General features: G+C 39.1%; 1 protein-coding gene and 1 non-coding gene across 6 annotated transcripts in view; one reads left to right on the top strand and one right to left on the bottom strand.

Annotated features, from left to right (window-relative positions):
* Positions 1-10,004: 10,004 nt before the first annotated feature.
* LOC123461738 lies at positions 10,005-10,195 on the top strand. The gene has a single exon (XR_006637820.1). It is a non-coding gene; the product is annotated as a U2 spliceosomal RNA (small nuclear RNA).
* A 6,090-nt stretch (positions 10,196-16,285) lies between these two features.
* Positions 16,286-18,998, bottom strand: part of Ryr2 (ryanodine receptor 2) — a 737,098-nt gene continuing 734,385 nt past the window's right edge. For all 5 annotated transcript variants that reach the window (XM_045151997.1, XM_045151996.1, XM_045151994.1 and 2 more), the window contains 2 exons: positions 18,670-18,721; positions 16,286-17,721 (listed from right to left, as the gene is read on the bottom strand). In XM_045151997.1, the coding sequence (XP_045007932.1) occupies positions 17,626-17,721; positions 18,670-18,721 (148 nt within the window). In that variant the 3' untranslated portion in view covers positions 16,286-17,625. The remainder of the gene's footprint in view (positions 17,722-18,669; positions 18,722-18,998) is intronic.

The raw sequence follows: 18,998 nt of genomic DNA on the forward strand, positions 1-18,998 counted from the left end.
ACTGTATTCTAATTTAGTACTCAAAGTCACTGAGAGCAAATTTAGGAATATGATTTTTTATTTCACAAGTTTCTAAGTCTTGGCCAATTACTATAGCTGAAATTCCATCAATCACAGGGCCAAAGTGGTCCATATGCATGCAAATAATGAAAATTCTAAGCTTTGACAGGTTAGCTGTCTCTCTACCTTCTTTTCCTTTTCTTTTCATAAATTCTGCCTGTTCATGTTGATTAGTGCTCTCTGAAGCTCCGCTTATGAGGGTTGTGTCTTGCCTATGCTTCACTGCATTTAATTTGTACAAAGCTTTTATATGAACAGTTACCATGATGTAGATTAGATCACCAGAATTTAGATGTTATATAACAGAAAGTTTTACCCTGGGGCCTTTGTACATATTTCTCACTACTGTCCACTCAGAGGAAGTGGGCAGCACTTGTCCTTGGCCCTGGCCCAGGTGACATGTCTATGAGTACCAGATGAGTCATATGAAGCATCCTCACATAGCAGCATCAGTCAAGCCTAAGGCAGGAAGCAGAGGTGCCTGTCCTGGGACAGGAATGGACTTGTCACAGTGCAACTATGTGGAGCTGGAAGAAGTATACATGGATATACAGGATCAGATAAGACACTAGAGCTGCGGTGACATGTATGCCATCAGCCCTTTTCACTTGATAATTGTAGAATTTCAAAGACGGCACCTTCCTGCCTTGAGTCTTCTCATCCCATACTACTAATTTCCAATTGGATCTTAGAATACTAAATGTGATTCCAAGACTGTGTTTTTTTATTTTGTAGAGCACTATGATATTATCCAAAGTCATTTAAACTTTCTTCTTAAAAATTGCATAGACTATATTTAGGAGCAGTACTGAGTTGAGAAAGTCTGGGCAGCAGATTAACTCCCACAGGGATGAAATTCTCTGCTCATAAATCACTAGAACAGCTTTCGTGCACCACAACCTCGTCTTTCCATTGTCACACAGAATTGAGTGTTCAAAGCCTCCCATGACTGATTCCAGTACATGTATATAGCAGGGAGATGGGTAATTCAGACCCTGGATAATGGAGGTCCTAAAAGGATGCACCTCACAAAATGGAATGTATGTGGGGAAATAGTTTGCTTCTTTGCAAGCCTCAAATGGAGCATTTTCATATCATTGCAGTGTGAGAAAATAATGTTAGCTTCTATATTTAGATGTGCAAAGTGTGAAGGGCAGGGAGTTTATTTCTATACTTCTAACATAGTTAAAAACAAGAAGCTACATTATACCTGGATAGAAGAGTATGTAAAGACTAGGTGTCACCCACCATTAGACAATTTCTTGACTCTGGCAAAAATAATCACACACACAATAACAGAGAGGAGGAGATTCATGTGCACATCTGTAGCAAAAACATGACCTTCAGCACCTCAGCTAATGCATGGACACTGTGCACTGCCCTGAAGAATAACAGCCACCCTTCAGTGCTCAGCAATGGGCTACTTGCCACATATACTGTAGACGTGTTTGATGTTTTCACCAATGATTTGTTTATCTCTGAGCTGATGTTAGGAAGAGGGTATTACATTAAGACACTTATTGCAGGGTATTAGCTCCCAGTGAGTTCCCTCAGAGCTTACAAACACCTTTTGAATTATAATTTCTGGAGGAGAGTAAGTCTTATGACATTTGTCTAATCTGAAAAAAGTTTAAAGATTTGTGCAATAAAGTAGACAACCCAGAAGATAATGAAATGCTTTCTTTTGGCATAGTAGAGCGGGCTTAGTTCCCCCACCCCACCACCACTCATCATCAGCTTGTAGGAAGTAAATAAAATAAACTAGTGGAAAAAAATTGTAAACCTGCTCTACTATGCCAAAAGTAAAGCATCATCTCTAGAGACACACTTTATTGCATGACTCTTGTAAAGATTACTGTGATGTCATTGTAAGCCCTCAGCACAATTAGACCTGGTCCTATTTTAACGTACCTAAACAACAAAAAGGTGACATGGGAGATGACTCAGTTAATAAAAGGACTAATATGAAAGTGTGACAATCAGAGTGAGGATCCACAGCACCTATGTAACTGTTGGTCAGACATGGTGGCCTGCCTGTAATCTCACCAGCACTCAGGGAGTGGAGGCAGAGGGTCCTCGGGGCAAGCTGGCTAGCTATATGGGCAAAAGCAGCAAACTCTGGGTTCAAATGGTAGATACTGTCTCAATAAAAACAGTGGAGTGTGATGAAGGAAGACACTCAACTTCTAGCTTTCACACACACACATGCAAGCATGCATTTACACACACCCATGCACACCACATATACAACCTTGCAGAATCAGCACAATTAGCATACCTCACTTACCTCATTCTTGAGATTATGACACCGATTATTAATAAGTATGATAAAAGATAATATCTATTGGGTGTGATTTAAGTGAATGTTAAAGACTGAATAATTCTCACAACGATTCAGTGACGCAAGATATTATCCTCATTTTAGGCATAGTCCCTCACTACCCCACAGGGAAAGACTGAGGCCCTCACGACCTCAGAGTAGATGTCATAGCCCCACTTAGGAGGGCCTCCAGGATAAAAGAAGCTTGAGCAAGGGGACAAAAGAGAAAAACATGTTATAATTTATATAAAATAAAAATAATTAATGAAAAAAGATAATATCCTTATTTTAAAGGAAGATAAATCTTTAATTTAATTGGGTTAGGCAACATACTATATTTGGTTTTGTTCAGTGCTCTGTTCAACCCCTGGGATACTGTCTGGTATAAATAAAGGCACTTGGCAATTCTCTGCTGAATGTATAAAATAACAAAAAGTAGTAATATGTAGAACCACCTCTGGAATGTCAAACCTTTCAGGTATCTGCTCTGCTGATTATTATAAATAAGACTGTGGAATGGTTTGAGAGGCAGGCAACCTACCACTAATTCTCAGCAACTACAAAGACAAGCCATCTTCTTTATTGAGTGCATGCATGTGTGTGTGTTTAAAGGATCACTGTGTAACCTCAGCTAGCCTTGAGCTTTGGATCTTTCTTCTTGATCCTCTAAAATGCCAAGATTAGAGATGCATGCCTTCTTTCAGCATTGGTGGATAAGATGATGGAAAATCTGCCCAAACAATCCAACCGTCTATAGAAGATATAGCCAATAGATCTGTTTTAGGTATTTCCTTTTTTACAAGCCAAAAATCAGTCCCTAAATGTAAGATAGGCTAAAAAAATACAGGAACTTCACATTAGTAAAGTAGCCACACGCCCCAAATTTATGAATAAACTCCAAAATAAGAATCACCACAATGTATTATAAGGACAAAGGAAGGAATGAAGGAGAGAGACAGAGAGAAGCAGAGAGTGAGAGAGAATGACAGCTTATACATGAGTGAAGCCCTTCTAGAAAAGTTTCACAATAGAAGCCTAGAAAGAATAAAATTAGCATTGTGTAACTTAGGCAATGCATGCCACATTCTCCACAGTCAGAAGGTCTGCTGACTGTGCCTCCATCAATTAAGCAGTCACATCATCTCAACTTGAAATCCAATTGTATAATAATTATACTGGAAGCAGAACATGCTATTCAGATACAAATCAGAGGTAACAGTAGACATGCCCAGCTGTCTTGCTGATAGTTGAGGCTCACTTCTCCTGTCACTGATCCCCTGGGAGAAAAGCACCCTGAAACCAAGTACTAATGCAAGATTACCACATGCCTTCTGCTCTGTACAACTGCTTTCCATGGACTCGCATTACATCTTCCCCAGAACTGTTGATGTTACAAAGTTACAATACCAAGACCAAAATACTTTCAGAACCATGGAAAGCTCCACCAACATTGCTAACCTGCCTGTTCTACAAGGAAGAGTCCCATGAACCTTCAGGAGTCAATTCACAGATCAAAGATTAAACCAGAATTAATCCAGTGGGTGATACCTGGCAAGAGAGCCAAAATATCAGAGGCCTTTAGAGACTGTTTGTAAACTAGAGCTTAAAATGTCACTTACAATCTAATGTAAAATTGCAAAAGCAATTTGTTCTTTTTTCTAAGATTTATTGAACATTTATATAGCTCACTGAAGAATAGCCTAATATTACTACATTAAAGTAGCATAAATCAGCTTATTCTAACAATATTTTATCTAACAATAAAAACAAAAAAAGATATTTGTTCTAAAATAAAACAATAGTTAAAACTCCACATACACACAAAGTAAGTGTGGCAAAAATGTGTGCCTACTTGTATGGAAGGCTAAAAGTCTAGATCATTCTTCCAGGAGAATCAAATAAAAATATTATAATATTACAACTGACTTTGTTTTAAGTAAACACGTATTGAGTTTAGCACACTGACACAGATCCATCCAGACAACTTCACAGTTGGATTATCTGAAGTAAACACAGCTGCATATCAACCCTTAAGATGAAGGAAGTAACACTACTAATATTTCAATAGGTAGCCAACTCTTTCCATTAATAAGACCCTTCTCTTGCTCCATATTGACTTTAAGCCACAGATTGGCTTTCTCTGTTTGGAATCAGAGAGTATTTTTTGCCAGGCTGATTTCTTTCATTCAGTAGTGAGATTTACCCATATTGCTGTTTTCATGGTGGTCCATTAATTTGCATTATGCAGAGCTCTCTACTTTATTAATAAAGCACACAAACATAGGGATCACTTTTCTACGCAGTTGTGGATGGATGTTATTGTTTGGCGTGTTACTGCTATGGGTAGTGTTCCCTATAAAGGACTCCATGTGTCTTTTGTGTACATATTTATTTGCATGTACACATCTATGACTGGCCACCTGCATGCTGGAAAGTCTGTCAACTGCTCAGGCTCCAAAGCTGTATGATGGAGTTTGTTTCCACCCTGATGTGCCCAATCTCTCTCTCTCTCTCTCTCTCTCTCTCTCTCTCTCTCTCTCTCTCTCTCTCCCTCCCTCCCTCCCTCTCTCTCTCTCTCTCTCTCTCTCTCTCTCTCTCTCTCTCTCTCTCCCTCTCTCTCTCTGTGTGTGTGTGTGTGTGCCTCTTTCTCTCTCTCTCTCCCCCTCTTTCTCAAATAAATGAGTAAAAATATGTAAAAAGTGAAATACTTACACAAAATTTGCTAACACCCATGATTATCTCCTTGGATGTTAGTTTGAGAAACAATGTACTAATGGAAGTAAAACCTTTACTTCAGGACTGATATTCATGGAATTGTGGCCTTCCAATGAAGTGATTGGTCTGTATAGAAACACTTTGCCAGTAGGACATGAGGTCTTGCAAGGAACATTTCTGGAGGAAAAACAGGAAATCTTAGTAGGTGCAGAGGAAAGGAACTTATGAATAACAATTAACAGTGCTGAAAGATGACTGCATTGCTAGCAAACTAGACAGGAGGCAAATTTATGACAATGTCTGGGTGTGGAACTGTTTCCTGTTTCTGAAAACAGGAGATTGGGCTTCTTTTCAGAGAGGAGATGTACAGTAAATGATTTCTTTAGGGGAGGCCCCACATTCATGCTCTCTGTCTTACTCATTCCCTAGGATTATGGGTAATTGGTTTCTTACAGCATTTTTAAGTTACATACTTCTGCAGCTTCCCAGGTATATAAGTGAATAAAATCTGTCATTTCTTCTACTAATTTATCAGTTTCCTTTAAAGGCATATAAACATAAAATACAAGGTAAAGGGAAAGATTTTCCTCCCTGATTTAGTTGCTCCCTTGTATTAAAACACCCTTGACTCATGAATCTAATAAATTCTTAGTTGTCATGAAACATTTTCAATAATTATATCCAAAACTTTCTAGGAAGAAAGTATGAACCAAAAATAATTTAATTATGATGAAATTACAACAGGTAGAAGAAACAAACTGCTAGACAGTTATGAAAACCAAGAGTCCCTTAGGAAAATGAGCAATACACTAAAGCGAATCACCATCATGAAAAAATGAGGCTTCCCTTTATTATCCTGGACTAAAACTATCCCATCAGTTCTTCATCCAGAAACAGTTATGTTCAGTTCGGTTTCAATTTGTGCAGAAGCGAGTATCAGTGAATACTGATGCTTTGGAAGAAAACCCAAAACTTGACTATCTGTTTTCCTAGGTCATGTTTGTGAGATGAAAAGGCACCTGTTTATATATATATTTTCTTTTTTTGTTTGTTTGTTTGTTTTTCGAGGTAGGGTCTCACTATAGCCCAGGCTGACCTGGAATTCACTATAGAGTCTCACGGTGGCCTCAAACTCACGGCAATCCTCCTACCTCTGTCTCCCGAGTGCTGGGATTAAAGGCTTGCGCCACCACGCCTGGCTCTGTTTATATTTTTCACACCATTCTTATTACAATAGAAAAAGATATTAGAGCAAGAAACTTGATATCAGAACAAATTTTGCAGCTTTTCCATTAACCCACTATTGCCATTACATTCATGTTGCTGGACAAACATCTGACCAGAAGCAGCTTATGGGAGGATAGGATTATTTCAAGCTTATACAGAATCCAGGGGAAACACCATTCATGGCAGAGCAAGCTGACTCAATTCCATAAATTATGGCAGAGGGACATCACCAAACAGCCAGCACACACGAACAGCTAGAACTCAGCTCTTCTGAACCCACTTAGTTGGGCTGTACTATATAAGATCTGCCCCCAGTGACATACCTCTTGGCCCAGCAGGGCTCTCCTCATTAGAAATTCAAGTTGCAAGCTCAATCTTTTTAAAATATTTTATATTTGTTTATTTATTTGACAAGAGAAAGAGGGAGAGAGAAAGAACAGGCATGCCAGGTCCTCCAGCCTCTGTAAGCAAACTCCAGACACATGCACCTCCTTGTGCATCTGTCTAATATGGATCCTAGGGAAACCAACCTGGGTCTTTTGGCTTTGTAGGCAAATGCCTTAACTGCAAAGCTATCCCTCCAGCCCTGCAAGCTCAATCTTAATAAAAAAAGAAGTCATTTATTCAAACCACCACACCAGCCTAGATCATTAAACTCCCAGAAGTTTTGTCTGAACAGTGACTATACAAAACCTTCCTACCCTACTGTCCTGAGAGTCCTGGAATATTGTCTATGTGAGGACAGTAGTGTGACCAACTCATGTTACTTTGCTTAGTTGTGATGTTGAGAATGCACATATCTTTTACTTTATGTTCACATTAGCCACATAATTATGACACAACTTTGGGTGGTAGGACACTGAACTTGTTCTACTAGGATATGTGCATTTAGTACTCTGGCTATCAACATCCCCAGGTATCATCAGGTCAGGGATTGGAACAAAAGTGTGTCCTCTCCAACTTCCAGTGAAAACATGTACAGGACACTCATGTAGCCTGTCATGGGGTGGGTGTGGCATAGCATATCACTATAGGTACTCAAACCATCCATGAAATATCTAACCACCCAAGCCTTTATCCATGTCAGACTTCCATGAATTCCATGCCTGCATAAAGTGTTAAATGCTTAAAAGGTTCTCTTTATGTCCACAGTCAATGTGGCATGCACCACTGGCCACCACACAGAGACCGTAAGAGAAATGATGACCTTGTAACTATAATCACCTAGAAAATGGGTGCTTAAGAAAAACATTTCCTTGAAAAGCAAGAGTGAAAAAATGTTTAAATTTTCCAGATGCAGTTTTTTATAGCTAGAACTTAAGTATTTTCATTGTAATATGGGACGAAAAGCAGATGTGTCCTCCCCTTACAGAATACCAGGCATGTAGGAATTGGGCCATGACACAGTGGATAAAATGTTTGCTGTGCAAGAATGAGGACTGAATTCTTAGTATACACACAAAATTCCATGTGTGGTATGTGAGGAAGTATTCCAAGTGCTAGGGAGCAAACAACAGGAGGAGCCCCAGGCTGGCTAGTTGTGTTGAACTGGTGAGATGCAGATTCAGTTTGAGGCCCTATTTCATAAAAATAAGCCAGAGAGCAATATTGAATTCTGGCCTCCTTGTACATGTGCATCTGCACCCCCACACATACAGTTCCAAGTGTGCAAACAGGAACATGCATACCCACATGCACATACACATACTCACACACACACACACACACACACACAAAACTACTAATCATTTATCCATGGAGCATCATTAAGACACTCATCACCAAAGTGCAATTGGAACTTAAATTGTGACTATCAACTTATTTTATGAAGTATTGGAAGAGTTACTTCTAGGGCGATATGCATGGAATATGTTGGAAGCTATGAACCAAACCTTGGCCATGTTAACAGAGACTGCCATATAGCAAGTTTTTTAAAGTTTCTACTTCCTCACCTAATACTCAACTACCACAAACAAAGACTGTCACATAGCAAGTTAAGTTTCTACTTCCTCACCTAATATTCAACTACCAGAAACAATGGGATCATACACCTGGCCAAACGTTCCCCCATCCTGCTGGTAGCAAATGAAGAAACAAAGGCATTGTGGTTTAACCAGTAACTCTGTGATCTTTGCCCTAACCATGTCCCCTTCCCCCCACAACTCCTTGCCCTGACCACGTCCCCTTCCCCCTACAACCGTATATAAACCTACATGTAAGAATAAACTCTCAAGGCTGTGACAAATGTCTAGCATGGTCTCCTTCTTATGTCTGTTTGTCTTTCACCCAGGCTAGCTTCTCCTTGAGTCCATGTTCAACTCCCCGCTGGCCGGGCAAATGGCACCCAACGTGGGGCCCAAGGTACGAAGTGTCACCTGGGCATTGCTCAAGTGGATGTCCCAGCCATTAGACCGCCACCCCACCGGAGGGGTGAGTGAAGGTCTGCATAGAGGTCACTACAGGCAATATACCTGTAATACAGACCTGCACCATGATCAACGCAGAAAAGCCCGCCTGCGAAACTGATCCATTTGAGGTAAGCAACAAATTTTAGGCAATTAAAGTAAAGACTATTGAGTCATTTTTTTTCAAGGCACAAGAACAGCAGGACTTCCTTTTTGCACTTCTTTTCCTCCTTTTACTTTCAGTTGGTGCCATCGCGTGGAATGCAACATAGCGACAGGGCAACTGAAGCCTCTTGGCCAAGGCTACCATCTGGCATTGGCTGAAGGCCCCTAGCTCCCTGTGCGAATCCTGACAGCCTGTTTGGACATTGGCAAAGACCTCCTATCTAGCCTCTGTTCCTATCAACAACAATGGGTACACAACAGCCAGTAAATGCTCTTAGAGCAGCTGCCAGTTCTTAAAATTGCGGTCAGGCCCATCAGAGAACCCCCCATGCTGGTTCTCCAACCAGGAACATTGCCCTCTGGTCTTGCCGTTTCTCCTGTTTCCTTTTCTATCATGGGACAGACTCTAAGTAAGTATAAATTGTTGAAAGGCTTAAAACTTCTCTCAAGGAATAAGGAACACGGGTTAAAAAAAAAAAAAAACATTTAACAAAGTGTAAAAAAGAGCTAATTGCCATAGTAAAAGATATTTTAAAAACACAAGGAATTGAGATTACTTCAAGTTCTTTTTTATTTTATCAGGAGGATTTGTTCTGTGTGTGTGTGTGTGTGTGTGTGTGTGTATGTGTTTATGTGTGCTCATTGTGCTTGCTAGTCATGTCATGTTTGTGACTGTAACTAAAGAGATGAGATGGACGCAGGTGACATTCCATTTAAGGAAATCAAAGACGCAAGCATAGAAATTAAAAAGGAAAAATTAAATGTCTTTTACAAGAGTAAATTTGCCAGATATTTGTTTTAGATCAAGTTCACCTTATATAGAGGATTATTAAAAACAACAAAACTTTCTCTAAAGAGGCAACTTATAATTTGCCAGATATTTTTTAAAAAGATGGTAATGTCCTGTTACTTAAAAGAAGAAGGCAACTGACCTGACTTCTGAGCCAGCCTTCCTCAAGATAACAACACAATTTGCCTTAGCTACTCCTAATAAAATCATTTCCAGTGTGTTATTGGTATTAATGATATAAAATTGTATTAAGACTGCTTTCTTTTTAGTAATAGGGTTAATCAATTTGGTGTAATTTTTTGATAGCCTTATAAAAAAGATAATCACTTCTCGGCCTTTTGGCTAAGATCAAGTGTAGTATCTGTCCTTATCAGTTTAATATCTGATATGTCCTCTATCCAAGGACAATATATTAAATGGATTTTTGTAGCTCGGAGTTGGAATAGGAGCTTGTTCCGTCCACTTCACGCATCGACCTAGTATTGCAGTATTTCCAGGAATGGTGCACCCCCTTCGGGGGGGGGGGAAGATAATTAATAATGAGGTGAGATGAATTAATTGAAGGAACTGGGAAAGAATTTTTCAATGTTGGGACATAGAATGCTCATTAAAAATGTTTTTTGAGTGGTACTGAGAATGTTCAAGTATGTGGATAAAGATGTGCGTATCTAGGAAAGAATTTTCAGGCTAAACCTAAACACCATGCTTAAGTTAGAGATTCTTCAACTGTTTACACACTCTTAAGGATACTCTAAAAGTTTTATATAAGGACATAGTCTTAATCTAAATTCATCTTACATTAGATACAGGTGATGCCTATGTTAGGTAGGTCACAAAGTCATAAGTACAGATGTAATTGGAAGTTTAACCAGGTTAAACACCTTGTGTTTTGCAAATGGGTAAATTTGCTATGTAGAAACAAACAACTTCGAAATAGGAAACAAATGTCAGGATGCTTATCTCTCTGCTCTGTAATTTCATTTTGTTCTTGCTTTCCAACATATACTACTTAAATTCATGGAAAGCTGGACTCTGAAAAAAGAAAACAGATGGAACTCCCTTTATCTCAAACCCCATGTAAGTTTAAGCCATGTGTCCCCCAGACTCTGACTAGAGACAAAAGTGGCCAATTGTCTCTGACAAGGAAAAAGGAATACATGTCTCTGACAAGGAAAAAGGAATACAACATATAACTGTGGTTCTCTTTAGTTCATCTCTTATGAACACCTAAAGTCACATCTGTTGGATAAAGTCTCTCACTAGACAAAATGTTAAATAGATAAACTGAGTCTTATGATAAGGCCTCACTCATTAACAAACAAACAGGTCACTGATGCTAATTTGTTATGATTTAAAGGTTATAAAACTGGCTTTAAGACTCTCTCAGTAAAGTAAATTAGGTTCCTCTTTTCATCAAGGTTTTACCTATTCTAAAGATAAAGGCTCACATAGAAATGTTTAATTTCCAAAGGTAAAGTACTCATACCTAAAGACATTGTGACTTTACAGACAGCTTCTGTCTTATTTATGCTAATTCTATTAAATGATCATAACTACATTTAATCACTATAAGTGATTTAATTTCAGTAATGATAACCTTCATCTTCCTGGGATTTGTTGGAATAGCTTACTTAAACTTTATCTGATTTAAGTCATGGGTAAAACATAAAATTGTGTTATGTTAATAAAATTTGCTGTGGTACATAAAATCAATAGCTATCAAGTTTAAGCCCAAATCATTGGTTGTTAAATAATGTTTATTCTTTTAAAAAAATTTTATCAATGGTTATATTAATATTTAGCTAGCTATTTTGGCTCAGGAAAAACCACATTCTACTCTATTGTATGCAAAGTAACTGTCTCAATTTTTGCATTTTAAGTTCAGTGCTTATAACAAAATTAACTCTTAAGACATATTCCCTACTTTAGGGTACAGCCTCATGCTCAAACAATGGTTCTCATCTAAAAAATACATAAATATAAATATATAAAATATATATAAAATTCAAGCTCCATGGTTCTGTTTCCAATATTTTCTGGGTAATTTGTACCCACACAGGTATCTGAACTAATCAAAGATGTTTTCACACAGGTGCTAAGACCTTATACTGTCTTACTTGTTCTTTTCTGATAATTTCTAGATTAAATTAGTTAAGTTTATAAATCAATTGGTACTGTTTTCAAGAATGGTAACAGGTTCTACCTTTATTTATAAATGTTAGATATTTAAAATGTGACATGTGCCTACTTCCTATGCCTCAGATATATGGCTTACACTGCCACAGTACAACAAAAATTTTAAAGATAGGACAAAATGATTTTAGAAACCCTTGTGACATTCTTTAACTAAGTCTATTTCAGTAATCAAATGTGCTCTATATGTACATACATCCAAGCTGATGTAACTTCCTTTCTGATTGTGTTAATCACCTATATATAAGCCAAAGCCAACTGGAATCATTAGAATAAAAAGTGTCAATATTTTGGCCTGTACTCCCATGTCATGAGGCCACTGGAGATGATGGGACACTTCTACACTGGCCCCCTGGTAAGTCACCTGTCTTCTTGAGCAGGGAGGATATGGAGAATGAAACCAAATTGGCATACAATCTAAAACAGGAGAGTCACAATTGAGGAACAATTGGCCCTCCTGACTTCCCAAAGAAGGGAAAATTACTTGGCCAGCATGGCCCTGACTCATTCTAACAGGGAAGACACCAGTAAACTATGGGCCTACTCCTGTGTCCCTAAAGTCTCTTTGGAGAGACATTAATGACCTCTAAAATTAATCCTTAATTAGCTTTTGGCTATCTGCTTGGTCTTAAACACTCAGAGAAAAATCTGCAACCAAAGATAAAATAAAATACCTTAAATATATAAATGGCCCTTAACTTCTGAAATTAGCTATAGCCACGATGTTAGTACAGGAACAACTTGCTACAGGCCATATTGGACCTACCACCTCTCCTTGGAATAGTCCTATCTTTGTATTGCTCCAGGACCTTCGAGAAATTAATAAGGCCATGGTACCTATGGGGGCCCTACAACCAGGCCTCCCCACTACAGAAGCAATTCCTGCAGGGCACTGTAAAATCATTATTGACCTAAAGGATTGATTTTTTACAATTCCCTTACACTCCTCTTCAGCATTTTACATTTAGTTTACCTGTGGTAAATTTTAGAGGCCTTGAAGATAGTGGAGGCTACAATTCTGAGCCAAAGGGTCATATTTATCTCTTATAAAAAGCCTCCTCTCCTGGTCAATTGTGCCACTGACTTTAAACCCACTGGGGTGTTCTGGCAGGAGGAGCCCCTCTTCTGGGTCCATTTACCCTCCAAAAGTTAAAAACGGGGGATTTATATCCCATAAAAGGCTCTCCCAAAAACATTCTTCATCATACACTGTTTGTCCTAAACTTTTTAACCCTTGACGCTCAAGGAAAGTCAGCAGGTGATCACTTTTGGCACACAAATACAAAAAATACCTTTGCCAAAGCCATGTGGAAAGATTCTTTAACCTTAAAATGGAATGGCCCAGACCCAGTATTCTTTTGGGGCCGAGGATCAGTATGCTTGTCTGACACCAAAGAAAATGTTGCGAGACGGCTACCAGAGAGACTTGTAAAACAAGCTGATGATCCTCCAGTGACATCTCACATATCCAGGGAAGAAACACTTCCCTGAGAGTATCTCCCTTTTTTCCCTAACAGGACAAAGCTGGAAGGACCTCTACTTATCTTAATCCTCTCACTCACAATCAGAACCATTATTATAATTAAAATCATGTCTTTTATATGTCAACAGATTAAAGCCATGAAGGTGCAGCCTTTACAGGTCCATTGTCACAGACTGGAACTGGCAGATTGAGGCGTTGCCACTGAAGACCTACCACCTGCAGTTGTCACTCTCCATTGATCTTACATTCTGTACTTATTTACTATACTGCTGTCCTCTACACCTCTGCTGTCACTGTGGTCTACCTGTCTTGGCCAAATAGCTACCCCTCCTTTAGGAGCTGCATAGGATTCAGACCTATACATATCAGCTCACAATAAAGTGAGTGTGATATGGGCACCAACGTGGGTGCAAGGCAAAGCACCGCAAGGGAAGGTCCCTTTCTAACTGCTTCTGGATTCCCTGAGAGGTATACCTGGCTTGCATGGAGGTTGGTACCATAACTGTTATCACTAAGGCTGTGCCTCACTCTCCACCCATATAGGCCCTGCCTCCCCTCCCCAAAAGGTACCAAGGGCCAAAGATTGTGGGAAAAAGACATCCCACGGGAGGAGTCGGGTCCCTACTCCCCCAGTTGGTTAATGCCCACCACTGAAAAGTGGGCCTCCCCTTCTTTTTGTATAAAAGAGGGGAGGAGATGTTGGGAGCTATGAACCAAACCTTGGCCATGTTAACAGAGACTGCCATATAGCAAGTTTTTTAAAGTTTCTACTTCCTCACCTAATACTCAACTACCACAAACAAAGACTGTCACATAGCAAGTTAAGTTTCTACTTCCTCACCTAATATTCAACTACCAGAAACAATGGGATCATACACCTGGCCAAACATTCCCCCATCCTGCCGGTAGCAAATGAAGAAACAAAGGCATTGCGGTTTAACCAGTAACTCTGTGATCTTTGCCCTAACTATGTCCCCTTCCCCCCACAACTCCTTGCCCTGACCACGTCCCCTTCCCCCTACAACCGTATATAAACCTACATGTAAGAATAAACTCTCGAGGCCGTGACAAATGTCTAGCATGGTCTCCTTCTGGTGTCTGTCTGTCTTTCACCCAGGTTAGCTTCTCCTTGAGTCCTTGTTCAACTCCCCGCTGGCCGGGGCAGAATATATGAAATAAAATAATACTGACCTATGTGCATGTGTTGAAGCTCTCATGGACCCAGGGAGTCCACAATAATTTTTTTGTGAATGTTTGCATAATGGTGGAATCTAAAATTTCTAAGAGGACAAGTATTATAATTAATTATGAAATATCTTCCACAATTTCATGTTTTTGAGCACTTTTTCTTCAGCTGGTAGCACTCTTTGAGGGGTATGGAACTTTTGAGGCACAGGCCTAGCTGGTAGCAGGGTCCCCCAGAAGAGGCTAGAGGGTTCTGGTCATGTCCCAGTTCCAGCCTGATATCCTTAACTGACCTGCTGAATGTGAACAAGCCACCTAATGCTGTCATCACCATGGAGCCACCTGCGGCCATGCTCCCCCACCCCCATAATAAACTATATCCTTTCAAACTATGAGGTGAAAGAAATCCTTCGTCCTGTTAACAAGTGCCAGGCATGAGATGATAAAATAACTAATGCAGTTATATTTGAGTTTGGGTCAGGCAGCCTCAAATTGAGATGCAGAGGTCAAGTCTCATTATGTTTGAGATCCCTGTGTAACAAAGATGATCTTCTCTTTTTTTTGTCCTACACTTCCTGTGGAATAATTAACCATGATAACAAATATTATCTTGTTTTTTTTTTCTATATTTGTTGAGACAGGTGTCTCACATAGCCTAGGCTGGCCTCAAACTCACTATGTAGCCAAAGATGAGTGACATTGAGCTCTCTTCTTCCTGAGTGATAGATGCAGCATCACCATTTTTGTTGTTGTTGTTGTTGTTGTTTTGTTTTGTTTATCCGTTGATGACCTGCAGGAGGTATATTGCTCAGATTGTCAGTGAATGTCAATGGGATGTGCCAGGCCTTGCTTCTTCACCATCCCCTACCTCCACAATTATGTGGATGCAAAGCCCATTGGCCAAGGGAAACTTCCTTTCTTTCCCTCACATATTCCTGCCACCTCCCAGGACTTCAAACCCAGATCATGACAACCCTGAGTGCATGCCCTTGCCCCTCACCCATATTGTGTGTTGTGTTCACTTTGATGTGGACATAAATAGAAGACCTGAGTCCGTCCATGTTCATTATGTCCTGGAAAGAGTTACTCTCCAGTGGATGCTTCCTGCACAGTCTTTCATGGCACAGTGCAGCACACCCTTGATGTGTTTTACAGCTGATTCCACCTATTCTACTCAGACTCCTTGATGCCTAAGAGCCCATCCTTGAGCAGGCTTGGAGGTTATTCCCTTAGTGCAACCAGACCTACTCTTTCCCCCAAGTAAAAATGTTACCAAGAAATAAATACAAAAACAGGAACTACAGCTCAGACACAGCACCATTAAAGTTAACAAGAACAGGTGATATGTTACTGATAGCCACCACTGTTCTTGGCACGCAGTGGATTTTCAACCTGTAATTGTGTGTTTAACATACTACTTGCTAGGGTTCCAATTCTTTTTCATATTGATAGCAAAGAGATCATGATAGCAGGAAAAATACAATATTCTAAGCAAAGAAGAGCTCATTCAAATGAGAGATGGGGTGACAAACCATAACTGAACTACCCCATGACTGGAAAAATACAAGGATGGAACCAAATGTCTGGTGAATTTAGGGCTCCATGTCACTAATACTACCTGTGTCTCACTGTACAGGGTTTCAGCAGCTTATGGTGTTGGCTTACACTCCACCCTTAAGTTACAAGCTGAGGATTTTATGAGTCTTAAGTATAAATGAAACAGAGAAAAAATAAATGAGAAAGTTAGTTAAATAGTTTAATCAGAGCTGTTTTACAATTCTAAAATTAACAAGCAGACTTGTAATAAAAGAGCTCCAATGGCTGCAAAATGACCTTGCTTCCATTCTGAACCTGTCTCTTTAATTGTAAAGATTAGCATTACATTTAAAAGGACTCAAAATGGAAAAATGGAGTGATATCTATTATCATCCATGTTTTGTGATGCAACTGGTGAAATCCCTGAATGGATATTGCTTCAGCTTTGATATCAAAAAAATGGCCTGACAAGGAGTCCTGAAACCAATGGCTGATCACTGGTGAAAGAAAGAGGAAAACCCAAGACTACTGTCACATTCTTAATGAATCGTATTGTTGGTAGATGACACTGGCTCCAGATAAACAAGTAAGCCCACAGCACTTTATTACTATGAATAGAACTATCATGGAAGGTCTCTCATATTGATCAACTTGCTTCTGAAAGTTTTCTTGTTCATTTAAACTTGCATAATAAACATGCAATGAATTATTTCTTTTGAAAGAATATTTTTTGCAGTCATTTTGTTTTCATACAAAGATTTCATAAAGTTGCAATGTTGAATCAGAGTGTTTCAAATTAAGAGCAGGAGCAGGGGGGGGGGGGGTTATATGTGAAGCAGCTGAATGAGAAGAGCCTCCTTCTGTCCTGAGACACACCACTCGCCTTCTTGTAAAAGTGCAACAGCTTTTCTTACCCTCCCCCACCAAAGAAAAAAACAAAGAAAATTAAACCCAACTCAGAAAACCAATCTAGCTAAGAAAAACAAAAGGTTGATATAAAGAAAATAAAGATGTTTTTCATGCACATTATCCTCTGCATAGCTCAACCCACATATAGTAAGGCACTATTTCCCTTTGCAACTGGTGTCCACGGCAACATGTAAGTGCTACAGTGCTCTGTGACTCTCACACACTTCCTTCTGGATGGCAAAATCAAGAGAGGTTGGGTGATTGTGGCTGCCACTTGTGGCTGTGAAGGGCTGGCAGCTCAAGGGAAGCATGATGATCCTCAGAGAAAACTGTCCATGTGTGGTATGGTAGAGTGTCCACAATGGTTTTCTTCCCAGAGTTCTTGTTTTGTCTGTTTGTGGACTTGGATTGTTCTTAGGTCTTTTTTTGTTTCTCAAAGAAAATACATGAGGTGGGGGAAAACAGTCAGTCCTCAGAGACGGAGCTTCGATGCTCTCAGATGGCACAGAATGCTGGCAACTCACAAAATCAGCAAGGTGTTTCCAAGAGAGCTGAGAAATTAAGAGGAAGGATGGAGAGGTCAGAGAGAGAAGGGGACTTCTTGGTTTTGGTTTTTAGAGATGGTCAGGTTATGATTTTAATTTAATTGGTCTTCATACTGTTTCCGGAAACAATCCCCTGCTGGAAAAAATTCCCAGCACCTCTCTTGATACATCTTCCAGACATAAGATTCCTGTAAAAGTAAAGGAAATACATTAATGTGATTCTGAAAATCAGTTTGCTAATACAAGAAAAAATATAGAAAGAAACTCAACTCTATAATCTGTCACATGTAATGGGAAAGTCAATTGTTTTGTACATTAAAGTAGAAATCTATTACTTTAGTAATAAATAATCTTCATCTTGAACATAATAATAATAATATTAATAATAATAATAAATACTTATGTGCTTCCTAGGGTTCTTATAAAATATTATTCATTATATCCTACTTCAAATTCAAACTATTAACCATTTGACAATGGCAAACAGGTGAGCAGGTATGGAAGAGCAACATCAAGTTGCTTAAAATTTTTAGACATTTAATATTTTGCAATGCTGACATGGCCATAATACATGAGTGAGAATCCATTATAAATTATAGGCCACATTATTAAGCATTTGAGGACATTAGAACTAGGAACACTCGATTTTCTTCAAAATGAGAAGTCATATGCAAACCTAGCATTGTCAGTAAATAAAAAACTCATTTTAAAATGTGAATGGAGAGATGGCTTCTAAGTTAAGAAGCTTGCCTGTGAAGCCTAAGGACCCAGGTTCAATTCCCCAGTAAAACCAGATGCACAAGCTGGAGCATTTGTCAGGAGCTTGTTTGCAGTGGCTGCAGACCCTGACACACCTATTCTCTCTCTTTCTTCCCCCTGCTTTCCTATCTATCATTCTCACTCTCTCCATCTCAAATAAATAAATAAAATAAAATGTGAAATTTGACTTTTGTATCTTGATCCCAGATAATTTTCTACCCTCATCATAAACAAAGAGGATTTTATATCAAGATACCATAAGTAACTCTTGAATGCAATTCCTTCCCTGACTGTTTAACACATACATGTGCTCTAACATGTACCATTTTTCTTCCCATTGTTTCCTTTGGAAGACAGCACAGTCACCATTTACCTACCTGTCCCGTGTGCTCTGTTTCATCTTTGTTTATGAGATACATCAGAAAAAACCTATAGATATAGACAGACTGGTCATCAATGGGTACATGAAAATATCAGAATAAGTAGAAATGATTGTTAATTAGCACATGTTGCTTGCATTCAGCCATGGTATAAAAACAGAGAAAATATCACAAATATATTCCTTTAAAATGAATTATAATGAACTAGAAAGAAGGAAGCATGTTTCAGTTTTCATACCTAATATACAATATACAATACCTAATATACAATATTACACCAGAGATTTTACACATGGCTATGAGTCAGGAATATGCACACTTTGGTT

This window comes from Jaculus jaculus, chromosome 6 (genome assembly GCF_020740685.1).
Source record: "Jaculus jaculus isolate mJacJac1 chromosome 6, mJacJac1.mat.Y.cur, whole genome shotgun sequence".
NCBI lineage: Eukaryota > Metazoa > Chordata > Mammalia > Rodentia > Dipodidae > Jaculus > Jaculus jaculus.